A 25,646-nucleotide genomic window follows, 5' to 3' on the forward strand; every position below is an offset into this window, starting at 1 on the left:
TGGAAAGGAAAGAAAGCTATCTCTATTTGCAGGCAGTCTGCTCTTGTACATAGAAAATCCTAAGGAATCTACAAAAGAGCTATGAGAGCTGAGACACTGGGGTGGCTCAGTGGGTTTAGCGTCTGCCTTCAGCTCAGGGTGTGACCCTGGGGTCCCGGGATCGAGTCCCACATCGGGCTCCCCGCAGGGAGCCTGCTTCTCCCTCTGCCTGTGTCTCTACCTCTCTTGGTGTCTCTCATGAATAAATAAAATATTTTTTTAAAAAAAATCAATTACATTTCTATATGATGTGGGAATCAAAGGCAGAAGGAACATAAATAAAACTAAATGTCCTTAGTAATCTGCAGCCCACTGACAAATACTGGAGGAGCAGAGTAGAACCTTCCTGCAGGGAAACTCCCAACTATCTTAAAGTCTTGGTAGAGGGAAAAACAGCTTAGTTTGACGTCGCAAGGCCTTGGGTATCCTGTGGGTCTGCTTTAGCATATGAAAATCCTTTTAAAATTTCCTTTAGGGGATCCCTGGGTGGCGCAGCGGTTTGGCGCCTGCCTTTGGCCCGGGGCGCGATCCTGGAGACCCGGGATCGAATCCCACGTTGGGCTCCCGGTGCATGGAGCCTGCTTCTCCCTCTGCCTATGTCTCTGCTTCTCTCTCTCTCACTGTGTGCCTATCATAAATAAGTAAAATTAAAAAAAAAATTTTATAAAAAAATAAAAAATAAAAAAATAAAATAAAACTTCCTTTAGGGTAACCCGAGTGGCCCAGCGGTTTAGCACCGCCTTCAACCCAGGGTGTGATCCCTGCAAAGAGCCTGCTTCTCCCTCTGCCTGTGTCTCTGCCTCTCTCTCTGTGTGTGTGTATTCTCATGAATAAATAAAATCTTTAAAAGAAAAAAAAAACTCCCTTTATCTTCACTTCCCCCCCATACAGGCACCCCAACGTATATAATCAGTTGCTCTTCACAATCCTGAGGCTGCAGCTTCTCTTTCTGCCCACGTGCTTTGCTAAAACCACCATTCTGCACCAAGGACGTCTCAAGAATTCATTCTTGGCTATTGGCTGCAGACCCCACCAACACACCAACACCAAAATTTTATTTTTTATTTTTTTAAGATTTTATTTATTCACGAGAGACACACAGAGAGAGGCAGAGACACAGGCAGAAGGAGAAGCAGGCTCCACACAGGGGGCCCGACGCGGAACTCGATCCCAGGGCCTTCAGGATCATGCCCTGGGCTGAAGGCAGCGCTAAACCACTGAGCCACCTGGGCTGCCCCACACAAACATTTAAAACACTACACCATATACAATGAATAACCTGAAAATGAACTTAAGGAAAAAAAATACACTTAGGGCGCCTGGTGGCTCAGTTAAGTGACTGACTCTTGATCTCAGCTCAGGTCTTGATCTCCGGGTTGGGAGTGCAAGCTCCACATCGGGCTTAGTTGTGAAAGAAAAAATCCATTTACAATAGCATTAAAAAGGATAAAGTATTTAGGAATACATTTCATAAATGAAGTGCAAAAACAGTTTGGCAGGTCCTCAAATAGTAAACTTAGTAAATGAGGCAGCAATTCCCTAGGTGGATATTCAAGAGAACTGAAATACGCTGACACAAAAACATGTACATGACTGTTCACAGCCGCGTTACTCAGTCAAAAAGTAGAAACAGCCCAAATGTCCATCAGCTTATCTACAGACAAACAAAATGTGGGAAGCCCACACAAGGGAATAGCGTTCCGCTGTGTAGACGAATGACATACCAATCCATGCTAAATTATGAATGCACTTTGCAAACACCATGCTCGGTGAAAGAAGCCAGTCACAAAAGCCAGACTCTACATGGTTCCATTTGTATGAGCATCCCAAATTGGCAAACCCATAGAGACAGAAAGTAGATTGGTGGCTGCCAAGAGCCAGAGGGGGTGGAGATTTTCCTTTTAATGTGATGGAGGTGTTCTGAAGTTAGACCACGGTGATGTTTCCACACCGTGCAACCTTGTGAATGAATATACTAAAAACCACTGATTTGCATACTTTCAAGGGGCAAAGGTCATGGGATGTGAATTTGTTCTTTGATACAATAAGCAATAGATATTCGGTCTTTGTCCCAGTTCCTGGCACACAGCTCCTAAAACCAGTGGAAGTCTCCAGAATGATGTCTTTTGTATGCTAATGAAGAGCTGGGGACTAGGCCCCTCACCAGAAAGATTAAGGCATTGGATCCCTTTGAACTTGGCCACAGTAACTTCTTGCAAGATACATCCACGAAGGCAAAAGAAACAAAATAGAAAATGACCTATTGGGACTTCATCAAGATAAGAAGCTTTTGCACAGCAAAGGATACAGTCAACAAAACTGAAAGACAACCTACAGAATGGGAGAAGATATTTGCAATGACATATCAGATAAAGGCTAGTTTCCAAGATCTATAAAGAACTTCTTAAACTCAACACCAAAGAAACAAACAATCCAATCATGAAATGGGCAAAAGACATGAAGAGAAATCTCACAGAGGAAGACATAGACATGGCCAACACGCACATGAGAAAATGCTCTGCATCACTTGCCATCAGGGAAATATAAATCAAAACCACAATGAGATCCCACCTCACACCAGTGAGAATGGCGAAAATTAACAAGGCAGGAAACCACAAATGTTGGAGAGGATGCGGAGAAAAGGGAACCCTCTTACACTGTTGGTGGGAATGTGAACTGGTGAAGCCACTCTGGAAAACTGTGTGGAGGTTCCTCAAAGAGGTAAAAATAGACCTGCCCTATGACCCAGCAATTGCACTGTTGGCGATTTACCCCAAAGATTCAGATGCAATGAAACGTCGGGACACCTGCACCCCGATGTTTCTAGCAGCAATGTCCACAATAGCCAAACTGTGGAAGGAGCCTCGGTGTCCCTCGACAGATGAATGGATAAAGAAGATGTGGTTTACGTACACAATGGAATATTACTCAGCCATTAGAAACGACAAATTCCCACCATTTGCTTCAACGTGGATGGAACTGGAGGGTATTATGCTGAGTGAAGTAAGTCAATCGGAGAAGGACAAACATTGTATGTTCTCGTTCATTTGGGGAATATAAATAATAGTGAAAGGGAATATAAGGGAAGGGAGAAGAAATGTGTGGGAAATATCAGAAAGGGAGACAGAACATAAAGACTCCTAACTCTGGGAAACGAACTAGGGGTGGTGGAAGGGGAGGAGGGTGGGGGGTGGGGGTGAATGGGTGACGGGCACTGAGGGGGGCACTTGACGGGGATGAGCACTGGGCGTTATTCTGTATGTTGGTAAATTGAACACCAATAAAAAATTAATTTATTAAAAAAAAAAAAAAGAGGCATTGGATCCCCAGGTGGCTCAGTGGTTTAGTGCCAGCCTTCAGCCCAGGGTGTGATCCTGCACTTTTCTGAGTGCTGTGAGCCATTCTAGTAAATCCTTAAGCCCAAAAAGGAGGTCATGGGCACCTCCTGAATTTATAGCAGGTTGATCAGAAGCACAGCTGACAACCTGGGCATGTCTGGTGTCTCAAGGGGGTGCAGTCCTGGGGACTGAGCCCTTAACCTGTGGGGTCTGTGCTGACTCCAGGTAGACAGTATCAGAATCAAATTGAATCACAGAGAGGTGGAGAATGGGTTGGTGTCAAAGACGTGAGCAAAAACTTGAGACCTAAACCAAAGCAAAACACCACAAGGTGGAGTGAAATAAAAGCTTTATACCTTTAATCTCAAAAAACAAGCAACACTAAATAATCTAGGACACCTGGGTGGCTCAGCGGTTGAGTGTCTGCCTTAGGCTCAGGTCCTGATCCTGGGGTCCTGGGATGGAGTCCCACATGGGGCTCCCTGCAAGGAGCCTGCTTCTCCCTCTGCTAGTGTCTCTGCCTCTCTTTGTGTTTCTCATGAATAAATAAATAAAATCTTAAAAAACAAAAAAAAGAAGTTTATTTTCTGAAGGCTGGGAAGTCCAAGATCAAGGGACCAGCCCATTTGGTTCTTAGAGTTTTCTTCCTGGCTTCTACGTCCTCTCTTGGCAGACACAGTACTCTGGTATCTATTCCTTTTCTTGTAAGGGCATCAGCCCTATCGGATTAGGACCTAGCGTTTATGACTTCATTTAACTGTTATCACCTCCTCACAGGCTCTTTCTCCAAATAAGGTCACACTGAGGGTTAGGACTTCAATATATGAATTTGGTGAGACACATGCAGACCATAACATTGTGTGAGCCCATAAATACCCTTTATCCTTAAGCAAGTTCAGGTTGGATTTACTGTCCTTTGGATAGACTCCAGGCCCATACAGAGGGGACGAAGATGGAGGTGTCAAACAGGACAAAGAGGTTTTCAGCTAGTGCAACATACGGTTGCTTATAATAAAATAAGTATTATAAGTATGTCACGCGCTCCCTATGTAGGCATAAGACTATAACGCATGGTCAATATAACATAGTTGTTATTAGTGATGATCAGGTCAGTGAAGTAGACAATTCTGAACATTCACAGTGAGGTCCTGCTGCTCCTGCCTACCTACCGCCTGATTTGTGCACTATTCTACAGCCTGCAAGGTGCATGAGGCCTCAGGAAAGTTACAGGGTGGGCATGCACAGGATGTGAGTGGGAAACAGCCGGAGTGGTCCTGCTCTGGACTGTGCAGAGAAGTCTGAACACTTGTGCTGCAGCACGTTCTCCTTTGTACGGCAGTTTGTTATTTGTATTTTGTTTAGTAGTATTTCTCCTAATTTTTTTTCTTTGTTAAGATTTTATTTATTGGGCAGCCCCAGTGGCCTAGCAGTTTAGCCCTGCCTTCAGCCCGGGGTATGATCCTGGAGACCGGGGATCAAGTCCCACGTCGGGCTCCCTGCATGGAGCCTGCTTCTCCCTCTGCCTGTGTCTCTGCCTCTCTCTCTCTGCCTCTCATGAATAAATAAAATCTTAAAAAAAAAAAAAAAGATTTTATTTATTTATTCATGAGAGACACAGAGAAAGAGGCAGAGAGACAGAGGGGGAAGCAGACTCCCTGCGGGGAAAATAATTAGTAACTTTTGAAATAGGTGTGATGCCTCAGAGTCAGAATTGTGTCAATTGGTGTGGCTTGTGATTAGTAACATCTCTTCCGCCATCATGGTAGAAGCTAGAAGTCAACAAACATTTTGTGTAAGTTTCAATTGCATAATCAGCTTTGAGAAATGGAGATTCAGAACTCCAATTTATTTACTTATTTTTTAAAGATTTTATTTATTTATTCATGATAGTCACAGAGTCACAGATCTCCAGGATCGTGCCCTGGGCCAAAGGCAGGCGCTAAGCCGCTGCGCCACCCAGGGATCCCCAGAACTCCAATTTAAATAAAATGTGGACTCCGTTTTTGTGTCTTGCTCCTGAAAAGATTTACTGTACAGTAAGAAGAAATACTACCAGGACGCCTGGGTGGCTCAGTGGTTGAGCATCTGGCTTTAGCTCAGGGCCTGATCCTGCAGTCCTGGGATCAAGTTCCAGGTCGGGCTCCCTGCATGGAGCCTGCTTTTCCCTCTGCCTGTGCCCCTCTCTCTCTCTCTCTGTGTCATGAATAAATAAATAAAATCTTCAAAAAAAATAAACACCTTTTTGCACTGAAAACATCTCAAGAATTCTTTCTCCACTATTTGCTCCTGGCCCACATCATAACACAGTTAAAAAACCAACCTTATTCTGCATGCTACTCAGCTAATTCACTTAAATGCCTTCAGTTAACACCAAAGGCATTGTTTTGCAATAATACTCATAAAGTTCAATGGGCACAGCAAAAAAGGACCAAACTTCTTACTAAATTAAGAATCCCACAGAGCAGAAGTGTACTTGGAATTGGATGTGGTTAATAATTTTACCCACGATGCGTCAGTGGCTCAGTCGGTTGGGAGTCGGCCTTGGGCTCAGGTCATGACCCCAGCGTCCTGGGATCCAGCCCCACACATACCCCCCCCCTCCCTCCTTAGCAGGAGCCTGCTTCTCCCTCTTCTTCTGCCCTTGTCTGTGCTCTTTCTCCCTCTCTCAAACAAATAAAATCTTTAAATAATGATAACAACAACAACAATAATTTCATCCAAACAAGCTGTAAATGGTATCAACTGAATTGGAAATCCTAGTTGTCAAAATTCATTATTATTATTTTTTTTCCTGTAACAAAGCTGATGGCAGATACAAAGTACTTGAGCACCGCAGGAACGTTTTTCCTGTGCCCCTCACCAACTGCACTTTGGAAGTGTGAGCCTTTGCACACCAACACTGGGTCCCTGTGGCATTGAACAAATCCTCCGAACTGGTGCATTTTATCCAAACTCAGCTGAAAAGTTTTAGATCCCCGGGCGGCTCAGCCGTTTAGCGCCGCCTTTGGCCTAGGGCATGACCCCGGGGCCCTGGGATCGAATCCCACTCGGGGCTCCCTGCGTGGAGCCTGCTTCTGTGTCTCTGCCTCGGTCTCTCTATCTCTCATGAATAAGTAAATAAAATATTTTTAAAAAAAGTTTTAATGAAGGTATTCAGCAATGGAAGCACAAAAATAGATAAAATAAAACATCAGCCTTCTTGCTTCTTAGCAAGTCACAATTGCAAAACTGCAAACACAACAGTGAACCGCATCCCTACGAAAGCAACGTTAGAGCTCAAAAAAAAAAAAAAAATAGACCGTTCAAAGCCTGGTTTTGAGATTCTGCTCCTTGCACTTAGAAATCTCTGCAGTGCTTCCACTTGGGAGAAAAACCACCGGGTTTGACCGAATAAATTTACATCTTTAATCCAAATGCACAGAGACTGAGAAGGGCCGCAGCTCGGCAGCATCTAAATCTGGTGAATGGCTCAGGAGGACCGGGCGCAGCCCTCGCACCGCGGGGCCGCCCGGCGTCAGAGCGGAGTCCGGGCCTCGAACCTCCCGCTCTCCGAGCCTCGGCTTCCTTTTCCGGGCGGCGCGCGAGGAGCGGCTTCCGCTTCCGACCTGGCGCACGCGGCCCAGCCTCGCTCCCGGCATCCCCCGGGGCAGCCGCGGGCGAGCCCGGAAGCACCGCCCCCAGCCGGCGCGCGTGCGCACACGCCAGCAGCGCCGAGCCCCGGACGCGCCCCCCGCCCGCGCCCCCGCCCGCGCCGCCGCCCCCGCGCAGGACCGCGCGTTCACGCACTCGCGCACGCGCCGCTTGGCCGCCGGCGCTCGGAGCTCCGGGGCGGGCTCCCGGGGCTCGGCCTCCCGCCGCCCCGCGCGTGCCGACGCCGGGCGGTGGGCGGCGGCCGCGGGGAGCGCGGCGGGAGGGCGGGGCGGCGCGGCGGGCGGCGGCGGAGCGGGACTCGGCGCTGGCGCTCGTGCGGGCGCCATGGACGCCGACGCGGAGCCCGGCCCCCCGGGCCTGACTGCGGAGGACGGCGCGCGGGCCCCGGCCGAGTTCGCGGCGCTGCACGGCCCGGCGCTGCGCGCGTCCGGGGTCCCCGAGCGCTACTGGGGCCGCCTCCTGCACAAGCTGGAGCACGAGGTGCGGGCGGGGCGGGGGCCGGGGCTGCGGCCGGGGCGGGGGCGGGGGCGACGCCCGAGGTTGGGAGCGGGTCTGGGGGACACGGCGGGCTCCGGGGCGCGGCGGAGAAACGGAGGGGATTGCCCTCCGATGCACCAGGAGCGCGAGGGGGCATGCTGCCCCCCCCCCCCCCGGCGGTGTAGACACCGAAGCGTGCCGCCGCGTCCCGGGCCCTCTGCTGACTCCCCCACACCTCTGAGCCCCGCAGATCCATCGTCCCCATTATGCAGTTGAGAAAACGGAGTCACAGGAAGAGGAAGCGGGTCTCCCAAAGTCTGTGGGACTCGGGGAACCTGAGCCTCCTCCGGGGGCGGTAGGTGCCCTACGCATCTGTGTGGCTTTCACAGTTGGGGTCACAGGATTCTTTCGTGTCTCATCATTTGATGCGGGCCCGGCCACCCTCATTTTGCAGATGAAAGAAAACAGAGGTTGTGGGAGATGAAATCTAAAGAAAAGGGCTCCCGCGCTTCCAGATTCTCTGCCCCGTCGTGGGGACAGCTCCCTTCTGCTCACCAGCCGTCCGCGGCCTGGGCCTCCGGCGGGGCTCCCCGCGGGTGCTGGTTTTGGGTGGTTTGCCCAGGTGCTGCAGAAGCCAGAGCTCGTTCAGGGCTGGAGGTGGCGGGTGAGGTGGGCTGCTTCGCTGGAACGAGGCTCTCTTGGGGGAGGGGGCTGCCCAGGAGCCCCGGCAGACTGGACAGGTGATGGATGAAGTGCGGCCCCGGAGCCAGGAAGAGGTGGTCGCCCGGCCTGGCTGCTCCACAGACCCCATCCTCTCAGCCAGGTTTTCTGTGTTAAATCTGGGTTCACCAGGTACCCGCCTGCTTGAAACACGCAGTAGCTTTTAAAACTCACACGAGGTCAGGGCCCCTCCATCTGTCCCTGCCTCTTGTGAATTTCCTCCCCCTGCATGACTTGCCTTCCTTTCCACCAGTGTTTCCCGAGCACTTGGCTCTGGTCCCAAGCATGTGCTGGGGACCCCACCAGTCTGTTAGGTGAAGAAGGTCCTCATTCTGGGTAAAAGGCACACGATGTGGGAACCCCCTGACCCCAGCCCAGCCAGCCTCCGGTGGGCAGTAAACCCTCGTTTAGGCAACACTTGTCCGACTGAGCTGCAGTCTGTATCTGGAAGCCTGGCAGTGGGACGCAGCCTCAGTTCCCACAGCCTCGGTGGGGATTGGGTGGGGAGGCTTGAGGTGAGCTTCAGCCAGAGCCAGCCCATGTGGGGAGTTACCAGAACGTGGAGTGCCCCCTGCCCTGGCTGCTGTGGCTCTACCAGGGGGCAGCCAGTATTTTTCCATGACCCTCCCTTGCCGTTAGGGGTTCTGGGCAGAGCTGTGAGTCATCACTTTGCTAGACCCAAACTTGCATCTATTGTTCTCAGTGAAACCTGCCCTGGCTGCTATGGGCCAGGTGTGGGGGAGGGCACCTGCCAACTGCAGTCAGATGCCTCCAGCTCCCCACAAGGCCAGTGACCCCGGTGCCTTGCCTCAAATCAGGATGGGGAGTTTTAAAATAACCCCAACTCTTCTTGCCGGCAGGAACTTCCCAGGTGAAACACTGCTCCCCTTCGTTACCTCCTTAGGGGCTTCTCTAGTCCCTCTGGGAAGGGATTGTGGTCACCCCCATTTCATAGCTGGGGGGAGGGCAGGCCCTCTATCCCCAGGCCTTAATGCTGCCCCACTGTGCCCCCTCCCTCCCATAAGATTTGGGGCTAAGAGCTGGGGACTTGGGGTTCTAAGTTGAAATCCAGGATGTGAATTTCAGTCCTCCAAGCAACTCTGCGCTGGAGGGGAGATAGTCTCACCCCCCCTACCCCTGGCTCTGACTGCTTAGGGAGCCAGCTTGAGGCAGCTCCCCTTGTCTCCCAAGGAACGGGGCTTGCTCCACCTGTGCTCAGCCTTCCCCACCCCCAGCTGTGTGTTCCTGCCTGGGGTCCTTAAGCCACCAGCCCTGGCCACATGTTTAGGTCTTTCCCGCCAAAAACACCTCCGATCAGGCCCCAGCACCATTTACCTGGGCCTCACATGGCCCACCTTTGCCCACTGTGCTGTCTGCTCTCTAGCCAAGATCATGGCCAAGATCGTGAGTGGTTCGCCCTCACCCCAGAGAGCCCACCTGCCCAGCACGAAAGCTGCTTGTGCCTGGACGAGGAGCTGGTTTCCATTGGTTGGGATGAAGTTTTCTTCTGTTAGGGTCGTGAGAAGTGGGTTTTAGGGGAGAACTGGCTTGGTCCCTGCTGCATGCTGGGGACTTTCTGTGCACGGTTTTATTGCTTGAACAGTGAGCTCTCCTAGAAAGTGGAGGATGCCTTCCCCGGGGAGAGACAGTCCCAGAAGCGTGATGGTGGTGGCAGGTGCTTACACGGTATTTGCAAGTTAGGCTCTTCTAAGCTTTTGGCGTCTGTTAGTCATTTAATCCTTCCAACAACCCCCCGAGGTTGGTTCTGATGTTCACACTGTATGAAAAGGGAAACAGGCGCACAGCCCAGCTCCTGTGCCCACCCCAAGGGTCCCTTACTGACTTGTGGCAGACTCATAGTTCCTGAGTGGCTGAAGGGAGCAGCCTGGCTCCAGAGCACACGGAGAAGGCGGGCCTGTCTGCATGTGGTTGGCGCTGGCCTCTGCAAGGAAACGTACGGACCCAGGCCCTTATCTTTCCGAGCCAGCACCTCAGGAGACACTACGGGCCACAAGTTGGGCGGACCCAAACTGCTTCTTGGCCGTGGTGGCTGTGGGAGGCTCTTGGCCACCTGCTTTCCTTCTGGGTCACCTCAGCTGGCCTGGTGCAGGATTGGTTATTCTGGTGAAATTGGCTCTTAACATTCACTTCTGATGACCAGGGCTACCCACCGCCTTCTGAGACGCATTTCCCCGCACAGCAGGGGCCAGGCTAGGTCTGATTCCACCCCACACCTGCAGCCCCAGTTCTAAGCACAGGTCCCCTGAGCTGAGGGACTTGGGACAGCAGCTGGTGACAGTGGTTAGGCCGCAGTTCTGACCCATCTCTAGGCGCCTCAGTTTTCCTACCTGTAAGATGGGTAGTTGGGTAATAAATAGGTCCTGCTTCTCCCCAGGGGGTTACTTGGTCCTTGAGGCCAAGCTGTGATGCTCCCTGGGCAGCGGGTCAGGGCTGGGGAGCCTGCCAACACCTCTGCTCTGGCCCTAGGTTTTCGATGCTGGGGAGATGTTCGGGATAATGCAAGTGGAGGAAGTGGAGGAGGAGAGTGAGGGTGAGGAGGCCCGGGAGGCACGGAAGAAGAAGCCCAACCCCGGCGGCGGTGGTGGTGGCGGCGGGGAACTCTGCTACAAGGTCATTGTGACCAGCGAGAACGGGCTACAGGCGGCTGACCCCAACAGGTAGGAGCTGAGGGCCACCTGCCGTCCCTGCTGTGGCCCTCGGGGCGGGCTCCCTTTTAGACATCCTGGGGGCTGGCACCTTTGGGAAGAAGCAGCAATTGCAGGCACTCGTGTTGCCTGTGGCTCCCGAGTCTCCAGCTGGGCCCCACAGTAGCGTCGCCCCTGACACCGATGGTGGCCCCGTGTGAGTCACATTTCCTAGGGACCTGAGAGCAGCCTCCCCACATCTGACGGCCATCCCTAGGGCTCCACAGCAGAGGCTGATGCGTTCTGATTTTGCCAGTGAGACAGGAAGGATTTGCCTGGAGTCACAGCTGGTTAAGAGTGTGGGAGCGGAGTGCAAGGCAGCCTTGCTCATGAGCCCGGCTTTTCTGAGCACCTACCCCTGGTCCTGTTGGCTCGGAGTCTCTGGGTGGAGCCCAGGAAACTTGAACAGGTTCTCCCAAAGCTTTAGGCCTGGGCTGTGTGTGAGCATTGTGGTCTGGTTGATTCCTCAGCTGAGGACACCGCAGCCCAGAGCAGGCCAGGGCCACACCCAGGGCCACAGGGTAGACAAGGCAAGTGAAGCCTGGGCCCTGGGATTCCTGTCTCCTAGGGGCCAAGAGGTGCTGCCTTCAGCCACGGCAGCCCTGCAGGCCCGTCTATGAAACTTTGTTGGAACCTGGCCGGCCTCCTCTTCTGCAGGGCCTCCCTGGCCTTCCTGGCCAGCCTGTGAGGGGGCAGGAGTGGCCGCACAGGTAATGACAGCAGCCAGGCACCTCCACCCACATGCTCTCTGACTCAGAAACTTCCAGGGTCACTTTCCCATTAACGCGGCCCCTCTGTTCAGTGCACCTGCTTTGTTCCCACCTGTGCTGCTCTGGGGCTCAGGAGCTCACTGCCCTCGGCACCCTTCAGCACACGCACACCTCCACCAGGCAGGTGCAGGAGGGATGCGGGTGGAGTTCTGGGTTTGGAGCCCCAGGCATTGGTTCTCAGCTCCACAGCCCTCCCTGCTCCCAAGCCTTCCTCCCTTTAGAGCTTTGTGAGTCTCCCCTGATCCCCAGACCCCAACTTCATCCTCTCTCCACACCTGCTGTGTATAGCACCCCTCATGAACATTGGCCCAGGGTCACTCCCAGGTGTCCTGCCTTGAAGCTTGGTTGTGTGTGTTGCATCCCATGGTCATAGCCTCTAATGGGCTAGAATAAATCTGCATTTGTTCTGTGTATGCAAACATCCAGTACTCAAAAACACAACGGAATAAATACTGCTGATTTTGCCACCCAGCCAAAGAACTGGAGCGTTTGCTGTTCCCTTCATCTCGGGAACGGAGGTGAGGGCCACTTTGCCTAGCAGGGCTCTGGGTGGTGGTCTCTGGCCTGCCCTAGGGGGTGGTGGGAGGGCAGGTGTGGCCTCAGGTCTGCAGTGGAAATGCCTGCCTGGTCACCTCAAGTGTCCTTACCTCTTTGTGCCCCCGCCCCACCACTTCCCGCAAGAACACAGTACTTGGCATACAGTCAGCATTCCCATATGTTTTGTCTCCTCTCATTCTTGCACCAGCCCCCTGATAGGAGGTAGGGACCCCATTGGTTTTTGCAGAAACTGGAGAAGGGAGAGGAAGCTTCCCAGGCCACAGCAGTGGGCCTCTCCCTCCTCATCCTCTCCTGGGGCAGAGCCCCCTGCTGGACCCCTCGACCCTCCCTCCCTGCCATACCTGTGGGGCGGCCTCACACCCGCTTTCGGCCTATGCCTGCAGCATCTTCCTCATCGACCACGCCTGGACGTGCCGCGTGGAGCATGCCCGCCAGCAGCTGCACCAGGTGCCCGGGCTGCTGCACCGCATGGCCAACCTGATGGGCATAGAGTTCCACGGTGAGCTGCCCAGCGCTGAGGCTGTGGACCTGGTCCTGGAGGAGATGTGGCGGTTCAACCAGACCTACCAGCTGGCCCACGGGGTGAGTGGGCCTGGGGGAGGCAGAAGACAGGGATGCGAGCCTTTGCTGCTCTGGGCCATCGGGGCTGGCAGGGTCCACCCGGGAGAGCCGGGACCCGGCCCCTGGGGCCACCTCATTCCCTGTGGCCTCATCATGGGCCTGTTCCCCTCCCTCAGGCTGCCCAGTGCTGGGGACCCAGGTGTCTGGGGCCCTTTGAGCTCACAGGACACAACCTTCCCTTAGACCCTGGACTTGAGCCCCACGACTTGGCTGTCTATTTCCTGGTGCCTTCAGTTTCTGTCATCCCCCGAGAGCCCTCAGTGGCCTCCGAAGAGCTGTGGCCCTTTAGCACGAGTCTTCATGCTCATCACCACCCTTCCCACCAACCTCCCCAGATCCACCCTCATGCCCTAGGCCCTTGCCACTTTGAGAAGACAAAAGTGATTTCTCTTGGTCTCTGCTTAGATGTTACCTCCTCCAGGGACACCCGCCCCCCCTCCACTACACATACAAAGCTGGACACATTCATGGAGCTGCTAAACTAAGCACCTTAGTCCCCGCACCTGTACCACCCAGGCAACCACACTGTGGTCTCCTGGTCTGTGTCCTAGTCGGCCCAGGGTGGTCCCCGGGGCCCCCAGTTAACGGGACTGGGGTGCATGTGGTAGACGCTCCAGGAGCTGGGTGTAGACGGGTTGTCATCTGGGTGCAGTAGGTTGTGGGCAGGTGCACACAGAAGGGGCAGGAGGCTGGACGGACCGGTGGACGCGGTTGCCGTGTGTGTTCTGCCCACAGACGGCCGAGGAGAAGGTGCCGGTGTGGTACATCATGGACGAGTTCGGCTCGCGCATCCAGCACTCGGACACGCCCAGCTTTGCCACGGCGCCCTTCTTCTACATGCCCCAGCAAGTGGCCTACACGCTGCTGTGGCCGCTGCGGGACCTGGACACGGGCGGTAAGTCTGACACCCACCCACCCCGAAGGACACGCCCAGGCCCTGGTTTCCTGCTGCCCCCTCATGGGCCACGTGTCTTGATGCAGAGGAGGTGACCCGGGACTTTGCCTACGGAGAGGCAGACCCTCTGATCCGGAAGTGCATGCTGCTGCCCTGGGTCCCCGCCGACATGCTGGACTTCAGCTCCTCCACGCCCGAGCCACCCGATGAGCACTACCAGGTGTGACCATCCGCCTCCGACCTCAGGCCTTTTGGCCTGGTGGCTTCTGGAACGTTCTTCGGTCACCCAATATTATTGAACGCCACCTGGCTACTGTGGGAGGTAGCGAAGACTTTGGGAGTATCTGAGAGACGGGGCTCAGAGCCCAGGCAGTGAGCCTCAGGGAGCTGCTTGTGGCCACCCAGCTCGGGTGTCAGCCCTGAGCCCAGACCCCAGGGGCCTGAGGCTAGGAACTGTGCCATCAGGGTTGGAGCTAGGGAGCACAGTGTGGGCTGTGAGGCTTGGTTATGAATCCCGACTCAGCACTGTTTCACCCTCTCCTGCCACGTCCCTCACCGGGGATGTGGAGACACCATTCAAGCCGTGTACGGTGCGTTCCTGGGCACACAGTGGGCCCTCAGCAGGTCATCGTTAGTGTTGCTGTTATAGGCCACAAGGGTGCTTTCATTTGGGGCAGCCTCCTCTCGGGCAAATTCGGGAGCCAGGGTTCAGGAGGCCCAGGACAGGGAAGGAGGTGGAGCCCCTGGGAACGGAGCCACTGGCAGACCAGGCTGGACAGGGGCAGGTCTGGACAGGGCGCCTTCCTCCTCCCTCCCCACCCTCGGATCTCCTGCCACTACTTCCCGTTGTCAGGTCCCAGTTTGGAAGCAGGCCGCGAGTGAGCCTGTGGTTAGCACCTACGGCCGTGCTTGACTCTGATTCTTACAACATAAGCACTTAAGGTCCTATCTTTGTCTTCATTTTACTGAGGATGAGGAAACAGGCCTAGAGGCATTAAGTAACTTGCAAAAGTCAGGCAGCTTGCGGGACAGCCGGACAGCCGGGGTCCAATACCGGGGGGCTGACAGCTGGTGGGCAGAGGCTGCCAGCCTTGTCCTCTTGTGTTGAAATTCCCGTGCCCCTCCCTCCCCCAGCACATCAGACACTGGCTGAGTGTCTCAGGGGTTGTAGGAAGAAGTTAGCTCCAGGGAGAATGGAAGCGCCGTGGGTGTTGGCCTGGGTGTTGGCCGTCCTGTGAGTGCTGTAGTTTGAGAGAGGCTGGGCGGCGGCAGTAGGGATGATGGACCCCCTGGCACCCTTCCCGTGAATTCCATCTCCGCCAGCAGTGATTGAACTTTCTGTGCAGGAAACCATGTGGTCATTCAACGTGTTTCAGAGCCTCATAGAGCACTGGCACCTAGTAGGTGCATATTAAACGGAGTGTGACCGCAGAATGGCTTAGGGACAGGGGCTGATCTTGGGGTGCTTCTAGCTGGCAAGCAGACAGGCTGGGCCAACCCTGGCCCTCTGACCTCAGGATCGCGGAGCTGGATTTACACTCTTGAATTCAAGTTAGTTGGGTGTGTTTTTCCTCTTGGGATGCCCTCTGCTGTCCAGAAGGAGGATCTGAGGCCAAACTTGGGGTGTCCCTGGTTGCTTTTCCTTGTGTGACCCATCTAGGCCGGATGTGCTCGGGCCCCTGGGGCCACCAGTGTGAGTTAGCTATTACTGGATAAGAAATTACTCCAAAACAGAGCAGCCTCACACAGCAAACGTTTATCATCTTTTCCACTTCCTGTGGAACAGGAGATGGGGGTGCTTTTGACTCCAAGTCCCTCTCAAAGTGTCACCAGGTGTCAGCTGGACCGCATCTCTGAGGCCTGATGGGACTGAGGTTCTGCTTCTGTGTGGTGCTCACACACCTGGCAAGGTGGCAGTGGCTGTGTTGGCAGGAGGCCTCAGTTCTGGCCACTTGGGCCTTTGCGAGGGGCTGCTGGGCATCACCATGAGTGCTAGCTACCTTCCCTTAGAGCCCATGATCTGAGAGAAAGCAGGAGAAAGCCAGAGGGCCTCTCCCGAAGCAGCACACCCATCCACACTCTCCTGTGCTTCGGGAGCAGCTCATTCACTCCAGCCCACACCCAAGGGGAGATGAGTTAACTCTGCCTTTCGAAGGGAGGGTCACAGAATTCTTGGGTGTTTTTTAAACCAGCACACGGCTTACGCTCGGCACAGCACTGGAACCAAGCAGCACCCTCCCAGGACAGGCTTGCCACCTTCTTGGCTGCCTGGTATTGAGGTTTAGAACGATGTTTACATTTTCCTTTTGACATAGATGGGGTTGCTCAGCACCTGAGGAGGCTTGAGCCCCAGAATTCCAGAGGCGGGGTGGGGGGTTACCCAGAGGGCTCTGGCCATCGCTGCACCTGTCAGAAGGCCGTGCCTGGGGTCTGGGTATGCCCCATGATGTGCCAGGACGAAAGAGGCGTGTGTTCCCCATCTTGAACGTCTGTTTCTACCCTCAGTGCTTTTCCTTCTAGGCCATTTTGGAGGAAAACAAGGAGAAGCTACCACTTGCCATCAGTCCAGTGGCGTATCCCCGTGACCACGTCTTCAAGTGCGTATACCCCTTCTCAGTCCTTGAGGTGCCTCCTCGCTCCCCCAGGTTCCCTCGGCTCCTAGAACAGTGCCTGGCCCAGGGAGGGGTGCTCGGGGAGCCTGCTGGCTGCTATGGCCCAGCAGTGATGAAAGTGCCAGTCTTAGGATCACAGAGGGAATGCTGTGAAAGTGGGATGGGCCGGGGCTCACCTGGTCCTGGAGTGAAAACGTAGCCAGTCCTATGGGCAGGGAGTGGCCCCTCCTGAGATAGGGGCCTGGGCTGACAGTGAATGCACTGGGCGGCCAGGCTGCCAGGAGAGGCCATTCCCAGGTGTCTGCAAGTGTGGACTGGTGAGTTACGTAAGGCCAGGCAGGTGAGCGCAGGTTGGACACCAGGTGGAAGCAGACGCTCCATGATACGGGTGAGGGAGTGGGCGTGCAGTGCTGTGCCCCCTGGATGGAGAGCAGGCCCAGAGTCCCTCCCCCTGGCCACCCAGACCCGGTTCAGCCCAGGGGCCCTTCCCAGTGCCCATGCCCACTGCCCAGGGGCCCTCCTCAGGATCAGGGGCCCACTTGATCTGGCCCTCCTGCTCACAGTCCTGCCCTGTGCTCCGGCCATGGACTGAAGGCTTCATGCAGGCCTCGTCCCTGGAGGTCCCCTTCATCTCCTCCCCTGGACCGCTGTCCCACGCTGGGCCACCCTCCTGCCTTCTGTCTCTGCCACCCCCAGCAGATGTGCTTCCAGGCTCTGTCCTCCCCTCTGTCCAGGGCCAGCGAGGGCCGGGCAAGCAGCAGTGAGCACTGGTGTGAAACGAGGCCACGTCTAGACCACTTGTCTTGGCCACACACTCCCTTCCCTGCAGGCACCTGGGCACCAGCTGCCTTCTCTGAGGCCCGGGTTCTGTATCTCTGGGGGGGTGGTTGTGTCGGTCCTTCCTGTTCCCACATAGGAGGCAGGCCTGTGTTTGTTAAACACTCAGGTTACCCCATTTCACCCCAATGACAAGTGTGTGTTGGGCTATGACCCCATCTTACAGGTGGGGACCCTGGGGTCAGAAGAAGCCCGGTTGCCCCCCACCCGGCATGCAGGCAGAGGGGCTGGGGTCCGCAGAGCTAGGACTGCAGAGTGGAACTTCTACTGGCTTCATCCTCCTTAATTAACATCTGCCGGGGTGGGGAGCATCTGAGGCCCGGGGCCATGGCAGGCCTTGGCGAGCACAGGTGGGGCCCCAGCTCAGCCCCACCTCTCCCTGCAGGGTCTACACAGACATCCAGCAGGTGCTCAGTCACCTCAGGCACCCACGCTTCACCTTCACCCAGAGCGAGGCCGACGCCGACATTCTCTACAACTTCTCCCACTTCAAGGATTACAGGTGAGCACCGCCTGTCGCCCTCCCTAGAGGCCGCAGGACGCCCCCCTCCGCTGCTTATACCTGCCTCGGCCCTGCAGGAGGCTCAGCCAGGAGAGGCCCAACGTGCTGCTGAACCAGTTCCCCTGCGAGAACCTGCTGACGGTGAAGGACTGCCTGGCCTCCATCGCGCGCCGGGCAGGGGGCCCTGAGGGCCCGGCCTGGCTGCCCCGCACCTTCAACCTACGCACCGAGTTACCCCAGTTTGTTAGCTACTTCCAACAGCGGGAGAGGCGGTAAGGGCTCTCCTGGGCCTCCCCTCACCATGGAGCCCTGCATGGGGGACTCCTACAACTGTCACACTCCCCTAGCCCCCCACCCCACTCAGCCGGCTCCCCAGCTTCATACCATCTATGTGCCGGCTTTGGTGCTAGGAGCCACAGAGTTCTCCGTGCCTTCGCTCAGGCTTTTCCTGGCTCCCCGGGGCCCAGCCCAACATCCCCTCTGCAACACCTCCCACTACTCCCTTGGAGAGTTTGGGTGCCCCTCTTCTAAGGCTGCCATGGTCCCAAGAAGGTGGGTGCAGGGCATAGTTTAGCCAACCCCATGTGCTCTCAGGGGCCAGGATAACCACTGGATCTGCAAGCCCTGGAACCTGGCCCGCAGCCTGGACACCCACATCACCAGGAGCCTCCACAGCATCATCCGGCACCGCGAAAGCACCCCCAAGGTGGGCCTTGCAGCTCTGGGTGCAAGGGAGTGAGGGGGGTCGGGACCTGTGGCGGGGGGGGTCACTCAGCTAACAGGTGTCTCTGAAGCCCCCACCCTACTACTTCTGGTGTCCTGGCCTGCAGAGGAGGGCTGTGTGGCTGTCCAGGCAAGTGGGGAGCTGTTCGCGCTATGTCTGACCTAAGTCCCCACTTGTTGCACCATGCACGACCACCCAGCAGGTGGGAGGTGGCCGGGCCAGGGAGCCCCTAGACATGGGTACTGTAGTGACCCAGGGCACATCAGAGGTGGAGAGGGGGTACTGCAAGACACAGGGCACCTGGGCAGAGGTCAAGGAGAATGTACCCGTGGGATGATTGCAGAGGCAAGGCAGCAGGCGAGTTACTGGGATTATGGCTAAGAATTTGGGTTTTTGTTTTGTTTTTTTAAGATTTTTTTTTTTAATTTATTTGAGAGAAAGAGAGAAAGCATGAGTGAGGAGAGAGGGAACAACATACTCCCCACTGAGCTGGCAGCCCGATGTGCCTCAATCCCAGGATCCTGAGATCATGACCTGAGCTAAAGGCAAACACTTAACTAACCGAGCCACCCAGGCACCCTTATGGCTGAAAATTTGTATGCATTTTTTCTTCTTTTCTTTCTTTCTTTCTTTCTTTCTTTTTTTTTTTTTTTTTTTTAAGATTTTATATATTCATGAGAGACACAGAAAGAGAGGCAGAGACACAGGCAGAGGGAGCAGCAGGCTCCATGCAGGAGCCCAATGCCGGACTCCATCCCGGGACTCCAGGATCACACTGAGCCAAAGGCAGATGCTCAGCCACTGAGCCACACAGGTGTCTCTGTATATAGTTTTCAAAAACCTAAAATCTGGTGGGACCTTTTCATTTTTTTTTTAAAGATTTATTTATTTATTTATGATAGACATAGAGAGATAGGCAGAGACACGAGACACAGGAGGAGGGAGAAGCAGGCTCTGTGCCGGGAGCCGGACGCGGGACTTGATCGCGGGACTCCAGGATCGCGCCCTGGGCCAAAGGCAGGCGCTAAACCGCTGAGCCACCCAGGGATCCCCTCGTTTTTTTTTTTTAAGATTTTATTTATTCATGAGAGACATAGAGGGGGAAAAGCAGAGACACAGGCAGAGGGAGAAGCAGGCTCCATGCAGGGAGCCTGACATGGGACGCTATCCTGGGTCGCCAGGATCCCACCCTGGGCTGAAGGTAGCGCCAAACCACTGAGCCACCCAGGCTGCCCTGCTGGGACCTTTTCAAAGTGAAGGTTACAGAACTTGCCGCAGCCTAGACAGGGTTTGAAAAGACAGAGGAAGGAGCAGGTGCGGGCGCAGGTATCTCTGAAACGGGCAGGAGATCCCAGGTGTCCCTGGGACTGGGCAGGAGTGTGCCTCTTTCTCCAGGATGCAGTGACAGTGTCTGGACGTCCCACAGCGTGAGCCCGTAGCCAGTGAAGATGGATCAGATGGAGCGAGGTTGGAGTGCCTCCGGGGGCTATGTCCTGGCCCAGGTGAGGGGAGAGCCGCCTGCAGCCCCGCGTCTGTATCTTCCAGGTTGTGTCCAAATACATTGAAAGTCCCGTCTTGTTCCTTCGAGAAGATGTGGGGCCGGTCAAGTTCGATGTCCGCTATGTCGTGCTTCTGCGGTCGGTGAAGCCCCTGACTCTGTTCGTGTATGACGTGTTCTGGCTGCGGTTCTCCAACCGGTAACCAGGGGACCGGCTGGGAGGCAGGCAACAGGGCCCCCCTTTATCTCGGGATCAGAGAGCCTTGCCCTGGAGCTCCTTCTCCAGCACACACCCAGCAGGCAGCCCCACTGACCCGGGATCTGTGACCTGGTGGCAGTTTTGGCCCTGCCGGCTTCCACCATGAGTGGGGATGTGAACAATGCTCATCACTGTCAAACGAGCATTAGCACCTGCAGACCTTGGTGATGTTGATCCTCCGTCAGGTGTCTTTTCAGTTAGCCGGTCGCTCACTCCGACCCAAGCTCTCTGGGGCCGCCCCTCACACCAATGTGGGGAGTGACGCCCGATGGGGTCCCTGTGGGGACACGGCCGTGCTCAGGACCCTCCCATGTCTGTGCACTTCTCCTGTAGGCCCTTCGCACTTGATGACCTGGACGACTATGAGAAACATTTCACCGTCATGAACTATGACCCAGAAGTGGTACTGAAGCAGGTAAGGACCAGGCAGGGCCCAGGGAGCAGGTTTGTTTGGAGGCAGGTGAGACCCGGTCCTCACACCTATCGGCTTGTCTCCTGGGCAGGCAGTGTAGACCATCAGGAGCTGCCATCTGGTACCTGTGCTAGTCTCAGAACAGCAGCCCCGCAGCTCTGAGAGGCACACGTTCTGTGTGCCTGTGGCCTCCCCAGGTCCTAGGACAAGTCAGAGCCGGGTAGGGGGCAGGCCTCAGCTAGAGGCACGGAGCCTTCCATTCAGCGCCCACCGGAGCACAAGGACAGGTGGGGGTGGAGGCATATGGTGCATGTCCTGGCCCCCCATGACAGGCTGCCGCTGCTGGCCCATGACCCTGCCTGGATCCCAGGCACCTTGGGCAGAGGGCATCAAACCCCTGCTGGCCAGCAGCGCACGTGGACCGGTAGGCTTAGCCTGGGCCGAGGCTGAGGCCGCCTCTGGGTGGAGGAGGGAGGAAGGAGAAATAGGCTCCCTCACGCCTCCTCCCTAAAGTCCTCCCTGGCCTGTTGGCTGTTTCAGGCCAAGGGGAAGTCAGGCGCACACACCCACCCCCTCACCCTCCCTGCTCACCCCAAGGCCTGCAGGTGGCCTCTCCCCAGCCTCCCCCACGGCGGCCACTCTGCCTCTCCAGGCGTGTTCTGATTCTTTTCAGTATGAGGACATCCCAAAACTCTGCAGATGATGGTGTTGCATGTATATATATAAGTTTTTGTGTAAATGCTCTCATATGGAGCAGATTCCTCTATAGCTTTTTTTTGCTGAGCCTAGTGTATGTAGATTCATCATTATTGCTAACTGTGGCTGGAGGCGTCCCTGCCCTGGGATATTCTTGTCATTCACCTGGTAATAGGCACACAGGTCATTTTTGGTTTTCACCATTAATAGATGTGCTTCATTGAACCCTCGCTGTGCCCGTCCTCAGGCAGGGGGGTGGCGGTGGCTGTGCCCACACGCAGCTGTTGCTTCTTGTCCTGGGCTGTGTTGGAGGCCAGTCCCGAGGACCCAGCGGGGCCCGGGATGTGGTTGGAAGATGTCTCTGAGAGAACTGTGCTTTCCCTCTGTACTCTGAGTACAGCATCCCAAGGGTCACGTTTCCCCTGAAGCTCCTGTGTGTGGGACGCCTGTCCCACAGCATATGAACACTGGGCTTCCTAGGGAGCCCATGCTGGCTCGGCCTTTCAGGAAGAAACCCGAGCTTGCTGCCAGCTGGCACAGGTGTGTTTGGATGAAGTCTTGGCCCGAGGAGACCTTGCCATCCTCAGGCACTTTGCGCTGGTGCTGAGCAGTGACCTCAGGCCCGGGCCCTGCAGTTACGGTCCAGGCTCTACCTCCGGCACGCTGTTCTGAGACCAGCGTGATGCTGTGTCCGCCGGGCCTTGCAGCCTGCTGACCCCTCAGCATTAAGTACTCGAGCCACAGTAGCCCTGCACAGAAACACTGGGCAGGGAGCATCATCCCAGTTCAAGGATGATGACACTGAGGCTCTGAAAAGTAAATCCACTTGTTCTGAGTCACATAGTAAGATCCAGAGCTCAGACTCCGTCTCCCGTCTCCCATTTGTGCCTGGGATGGGGGTGCTGGATAGTCTTGGGCACCCTGAGGCTCCACATTAAGGTCAGACTGGCTTTCCTGCTCCCTGGCCAGATGAGGCCTGGGCAGAGTTTGACATGCCATGTGTCTGTCCCAGGTACACTATGATGAGTTCATCCCTGAGTTTGAGAAGCAGTACCCAGAATTCCCCTGGAAGAGCGTCCAGGTGAGTGCTGAGCCATCTGCGGAGCTGGGGCTTCCCTCCTGGGCTGGCACTGGGCGGGTGGGGGTCTTGGCTGCCTCAGGATGATCCTGCTCATCCCCCTGAGGCTGGCTGCAGTCCTCCCACGCTGGGCCTTGGGAGGTGTTGTGGAGGGGACTCGGAGCACTGTTAGAACAGCCAGGTGGCAATAGGCCCCACCTGTCCCAGAAGTTGCAAACCTGAGGGGACAGCAGGGCCACAGCTGGAGACCCAGGCTGGCCTCCGCGTCCTGGAGTGAGTGCCTCAGGTGCTGCTCTGGACCCCTTCATGCAGGGGGAGCTGGGGGCCCCCGAGGCAGGACTCAGGCAGCTCAGCAGTAGTCTGACGCCAGGAGGGAGAGGCAGGTGTCAGATGCTCTGGGGGCTGGTCCCAGCCTCAGCCGTGCGACCCCTGACCTTGCCTACTCCATCCCCAGGGTGAGATCTTCCAGGCCTTCACGGAGCTGTTCCAAGTGGCCTGTGCCAAGCCACCTCCCCTGGGCCTCTGCGACTATCCCTCATCCCGCGCTGTGTACGCTGTCGACCTCATGCTCAAGTGGGACAACCGGCCAGATGGTGAGGGGGCTCCCCCGCCCTGTAATCCAATCCACGCCACCCTCCCCCTGCCCAAAGCCGATCATCCAGCCCTGGCAGTGCCAGCCCCGCCCCCAGGGGACAGAGAGGCTTCTCTACTTCCTTCCCCTGCTCAGGGCTGCATAGATTATCCTTTGAGCAAATTCGCCAGGGAATCTGGTCTGGGATGCACACCATTAGGGAAGGCGCAACCTCCAGGGAAGGGCAGTGGCTGCGGCCGTGTCAGGACAGAGCTCAGGAGGGAAAGGACCGGCCCCATGCCCTGGCCAGGCACCCGAGGCCCAGCCCGCCCCTACGGCCTGCTTCCTGTCCACCCGACTGAGCACCTGGGATGGGGGTGGGGAGTGGCTCCCGGGCCCTGAGCTCAGCCCCTCCACCCCCTGGGCCCCTCCCGGGAGTAAGATGCCCTGTGCTCTTGTGCCATCAGGAAAGCGAGTGATGCAGCCCCAGATCCTGGAGGTAAACTTCAACCCGGACTGTGAACGGGCCTGCAGGTACCACCCAAGCTTCTTCAATGACGTCTTCAGCACCCTGTACCTGGACGAGCCTGGCCCCTGCCACGTCACCCGCCTAGTCTAGGTGCTTGTGGCTCTGCTGGGGCCGCCCGGCCGTACCAGCCTCAGCTCCCGGAGCTGCTTCTGCAGAGCCCCCTCCCCTCCTCCCTCAGGCGCAGCCTCGCCCTGGAGCTGTCATCCTGTCATCCCGGCTCCACCTCTGGGAGCTCAGGGTCCTCAGGGTCCTCCCCTCCCAAGGTCAGCAGCAGGGCCAGTCACCGTGTCCCCGGGGCTGAGCGCCAGGCCCTGCCCCTCACTGTCTTCTGTGCTCAGTGAAGGGCTTTTCCAGAGAGTCTGGTTCCTAGGCTGCTGCACATTCTGGGCTGTTGGTGGGAGACGGGCTCTGGGGAGCACAACAAGTTTCCCCAGCAACACCCCATACATGAACAGGGACCAGACAGGCTGCTTCTCCAGAGTGCTGCTCGTGACTCCCGTGGGGCAGAGGGTTGGGGTCCCACCCTGCGCCCCCAGAACATCTGGGAGCCCCCTCCCAGACCCAGCCACCTTGTTCCCAATCTCGACCAAAACCTTTACCAGCAAGCTTCCCGTGGAGTTTCCAGGTCAGGAAGCCCGTGGCCTTTGGCTGCTATCGCCTTAGCATTCGGCAAAGCAGGCCACCCTCCTGCCTCGGTGGCCCCAGCAGCCCCGGCCGCCCACCGGGCACGGGAGTACCCCCACAAACACCTGATGTCCCCTGAGGCCTTGGTGATGCGTGTGGGGGCCGAGCACCAGGCAGCGCACAACTGAGGAAGAGATGATTCCAGGGAAAACTTGACGTTACAGGCAGAGGCCACCTTCCACAAGAGTCTAGAGTCAAATGTTGGGTTCTTGTTAATTTTTCATTTATGGAAGGAAAATATAAAAATTATTTCTGTAACTTTGTTTCTGAAATGTGGAGTCAGATGCCAGTGTGTTTTGTGTAGCCAAAGGGCACCTGAGCCCAGGTAACAGGCCAGGTTGCCTCCCGCGGGGGGAGCTGCCTGCAGACAGAAGGCCCTTCCTCAGTCCTGGAGCAGGGGCGGCAGGTGTGTCTGTCGGGGCCCTCTCCCTGGTTCACAGGTGGCTGTCCTCGTGTGGGAAGGGGCCCGGGAGCTTTGTGGGGTGTCCTGTAAGGGCACTGACCCCCTTGAGAGGGCTCCAGCCTTGTGACCTGAGCCTCCCGAAGGCCTGGCAGGGCCTGTGACCATCACATTGCGGGTAGGATTCAAGCTAGGGATTTGGGGAAACACTGGCCACAGCAGGTTCCTAACCCAAAGCTGGAGTCCCCGGCACTGGTTCCATTCCAGAGCAGAAGGCAGCAGCACAGATGTGCATGAGCGAGGCCCGCTCAGCGTCGCGAGCAATGCCCAGGAGCCTTGGCCTCCGGAAGCCCTGACTGGCCCAGCAGGCACTGCATTTCGGGGGCTTCAGGGAATGCTATTCCGGTTTGCTCACCCTGAGGATGGGGGGGTGATGAGGGGCGCCCCCTGGTGGTGACGGAGCTGAGAAACGGGCTGAAGCCCCACAACCTGCGGCCAGGGCTTCCCCTGCAAGGCACGTCCTGTGCCCCTGGATGGTGCCCACTCCAGCGTATTCATCCGGAGCTGATGGTCCTGCTCATCCCCAGTTCACACCCGATTAGTCAGGATTCTCGGAGCAGGAATGGCTGGAATCAGAAGACCACATGATCCCGGCTTTCCTTATTTATAAATTTATAAACATCCTTTTCCCCAATTCTAGATGTCCTTGGACCTCTGATGAGTGGAAATCAGATGCCCTCCAAGAAGGACATCAAGCAGGGCCCCCACCATCTCTGAAGACCAGGCCACTTGCAGTGGTGATGGTTCTTATCTGAGAGAGCGCAGGAGCAGGGGGAGGAAGGGCAGAGGGAGAGGAAGAGGCAGGTTCCCGCTGAGTGGAGAGCCTGCTTGGGACTTGATCCCAGGACCTCAGGATCATGACCTGAGCCAAAGGCAGACGCCCAACAGCGAGCCACCCCGGCCCCGCTGTGTTGAGAATTCATCAAAACACAGAATTTGTATGAGTCGGACATCTGGAGTCGGCCAGGGAGTCACAGCCACAGTATTAATTGTACCAAAGTTCTCCAGAA

General features: G+C 56.1%; 1 protein-coding gene across 1 annotated transcript; it reads left to right on the forward strand.

Moving 5' to 3' along the window:
- The first annotated feature begins 7,065 nt into the window (after window positions 1-7,065).
- On the forward strand, window positions 7,066-24,448 carry TTLL12 (tubulin tyrosine ligase like 12). The gene is made up of 14 exons (XM_072742559.1): window positions 7,066-7,508; window positions 10,713-10,903; window positions 12,642-12,840; window positions 13,615-13,774; window positions 13,861-13,994; window positions 16,295-16,371; window positions 17,609-17,725; window positions 17,803-17,997; window positions 18,320-18,431; window positions 19,995-20,146; window positions 20,540-20,621; window positions 22,327-22,395; window positions 22,847-22,985; window positions 23,431-24,448. The coding sequence occupies exons 1-14, from the start codon at window positions 7,353-7,355 to the stop codon at window positions 23,580-23,582; spliced, it is 1,935 nt and encodes a 644-aa protein (XP_072598660.1). The 5' UTR covers window positions 7,066-7,352; the 3' UTR covers window positions 23,583-24,448.
- Window positions 24,449-25,646: the final 1,198 nt, after the last annotated feature.

The sequence above is a fragment of the Vulpes vulpes genome, chromosome 16 (assembly GCF_048418805.1).
Source record: "Vulpes vulpes isolate BD-2025 chromosome 16, VulVul3, whole genome shotgun sequence".
NCBI classification, from domain to species: Eukaryota; Metazoa; Chordata; class Mammalia; order Carnivora; family Canidae; genus Vulpes; species Vulpes vulpes.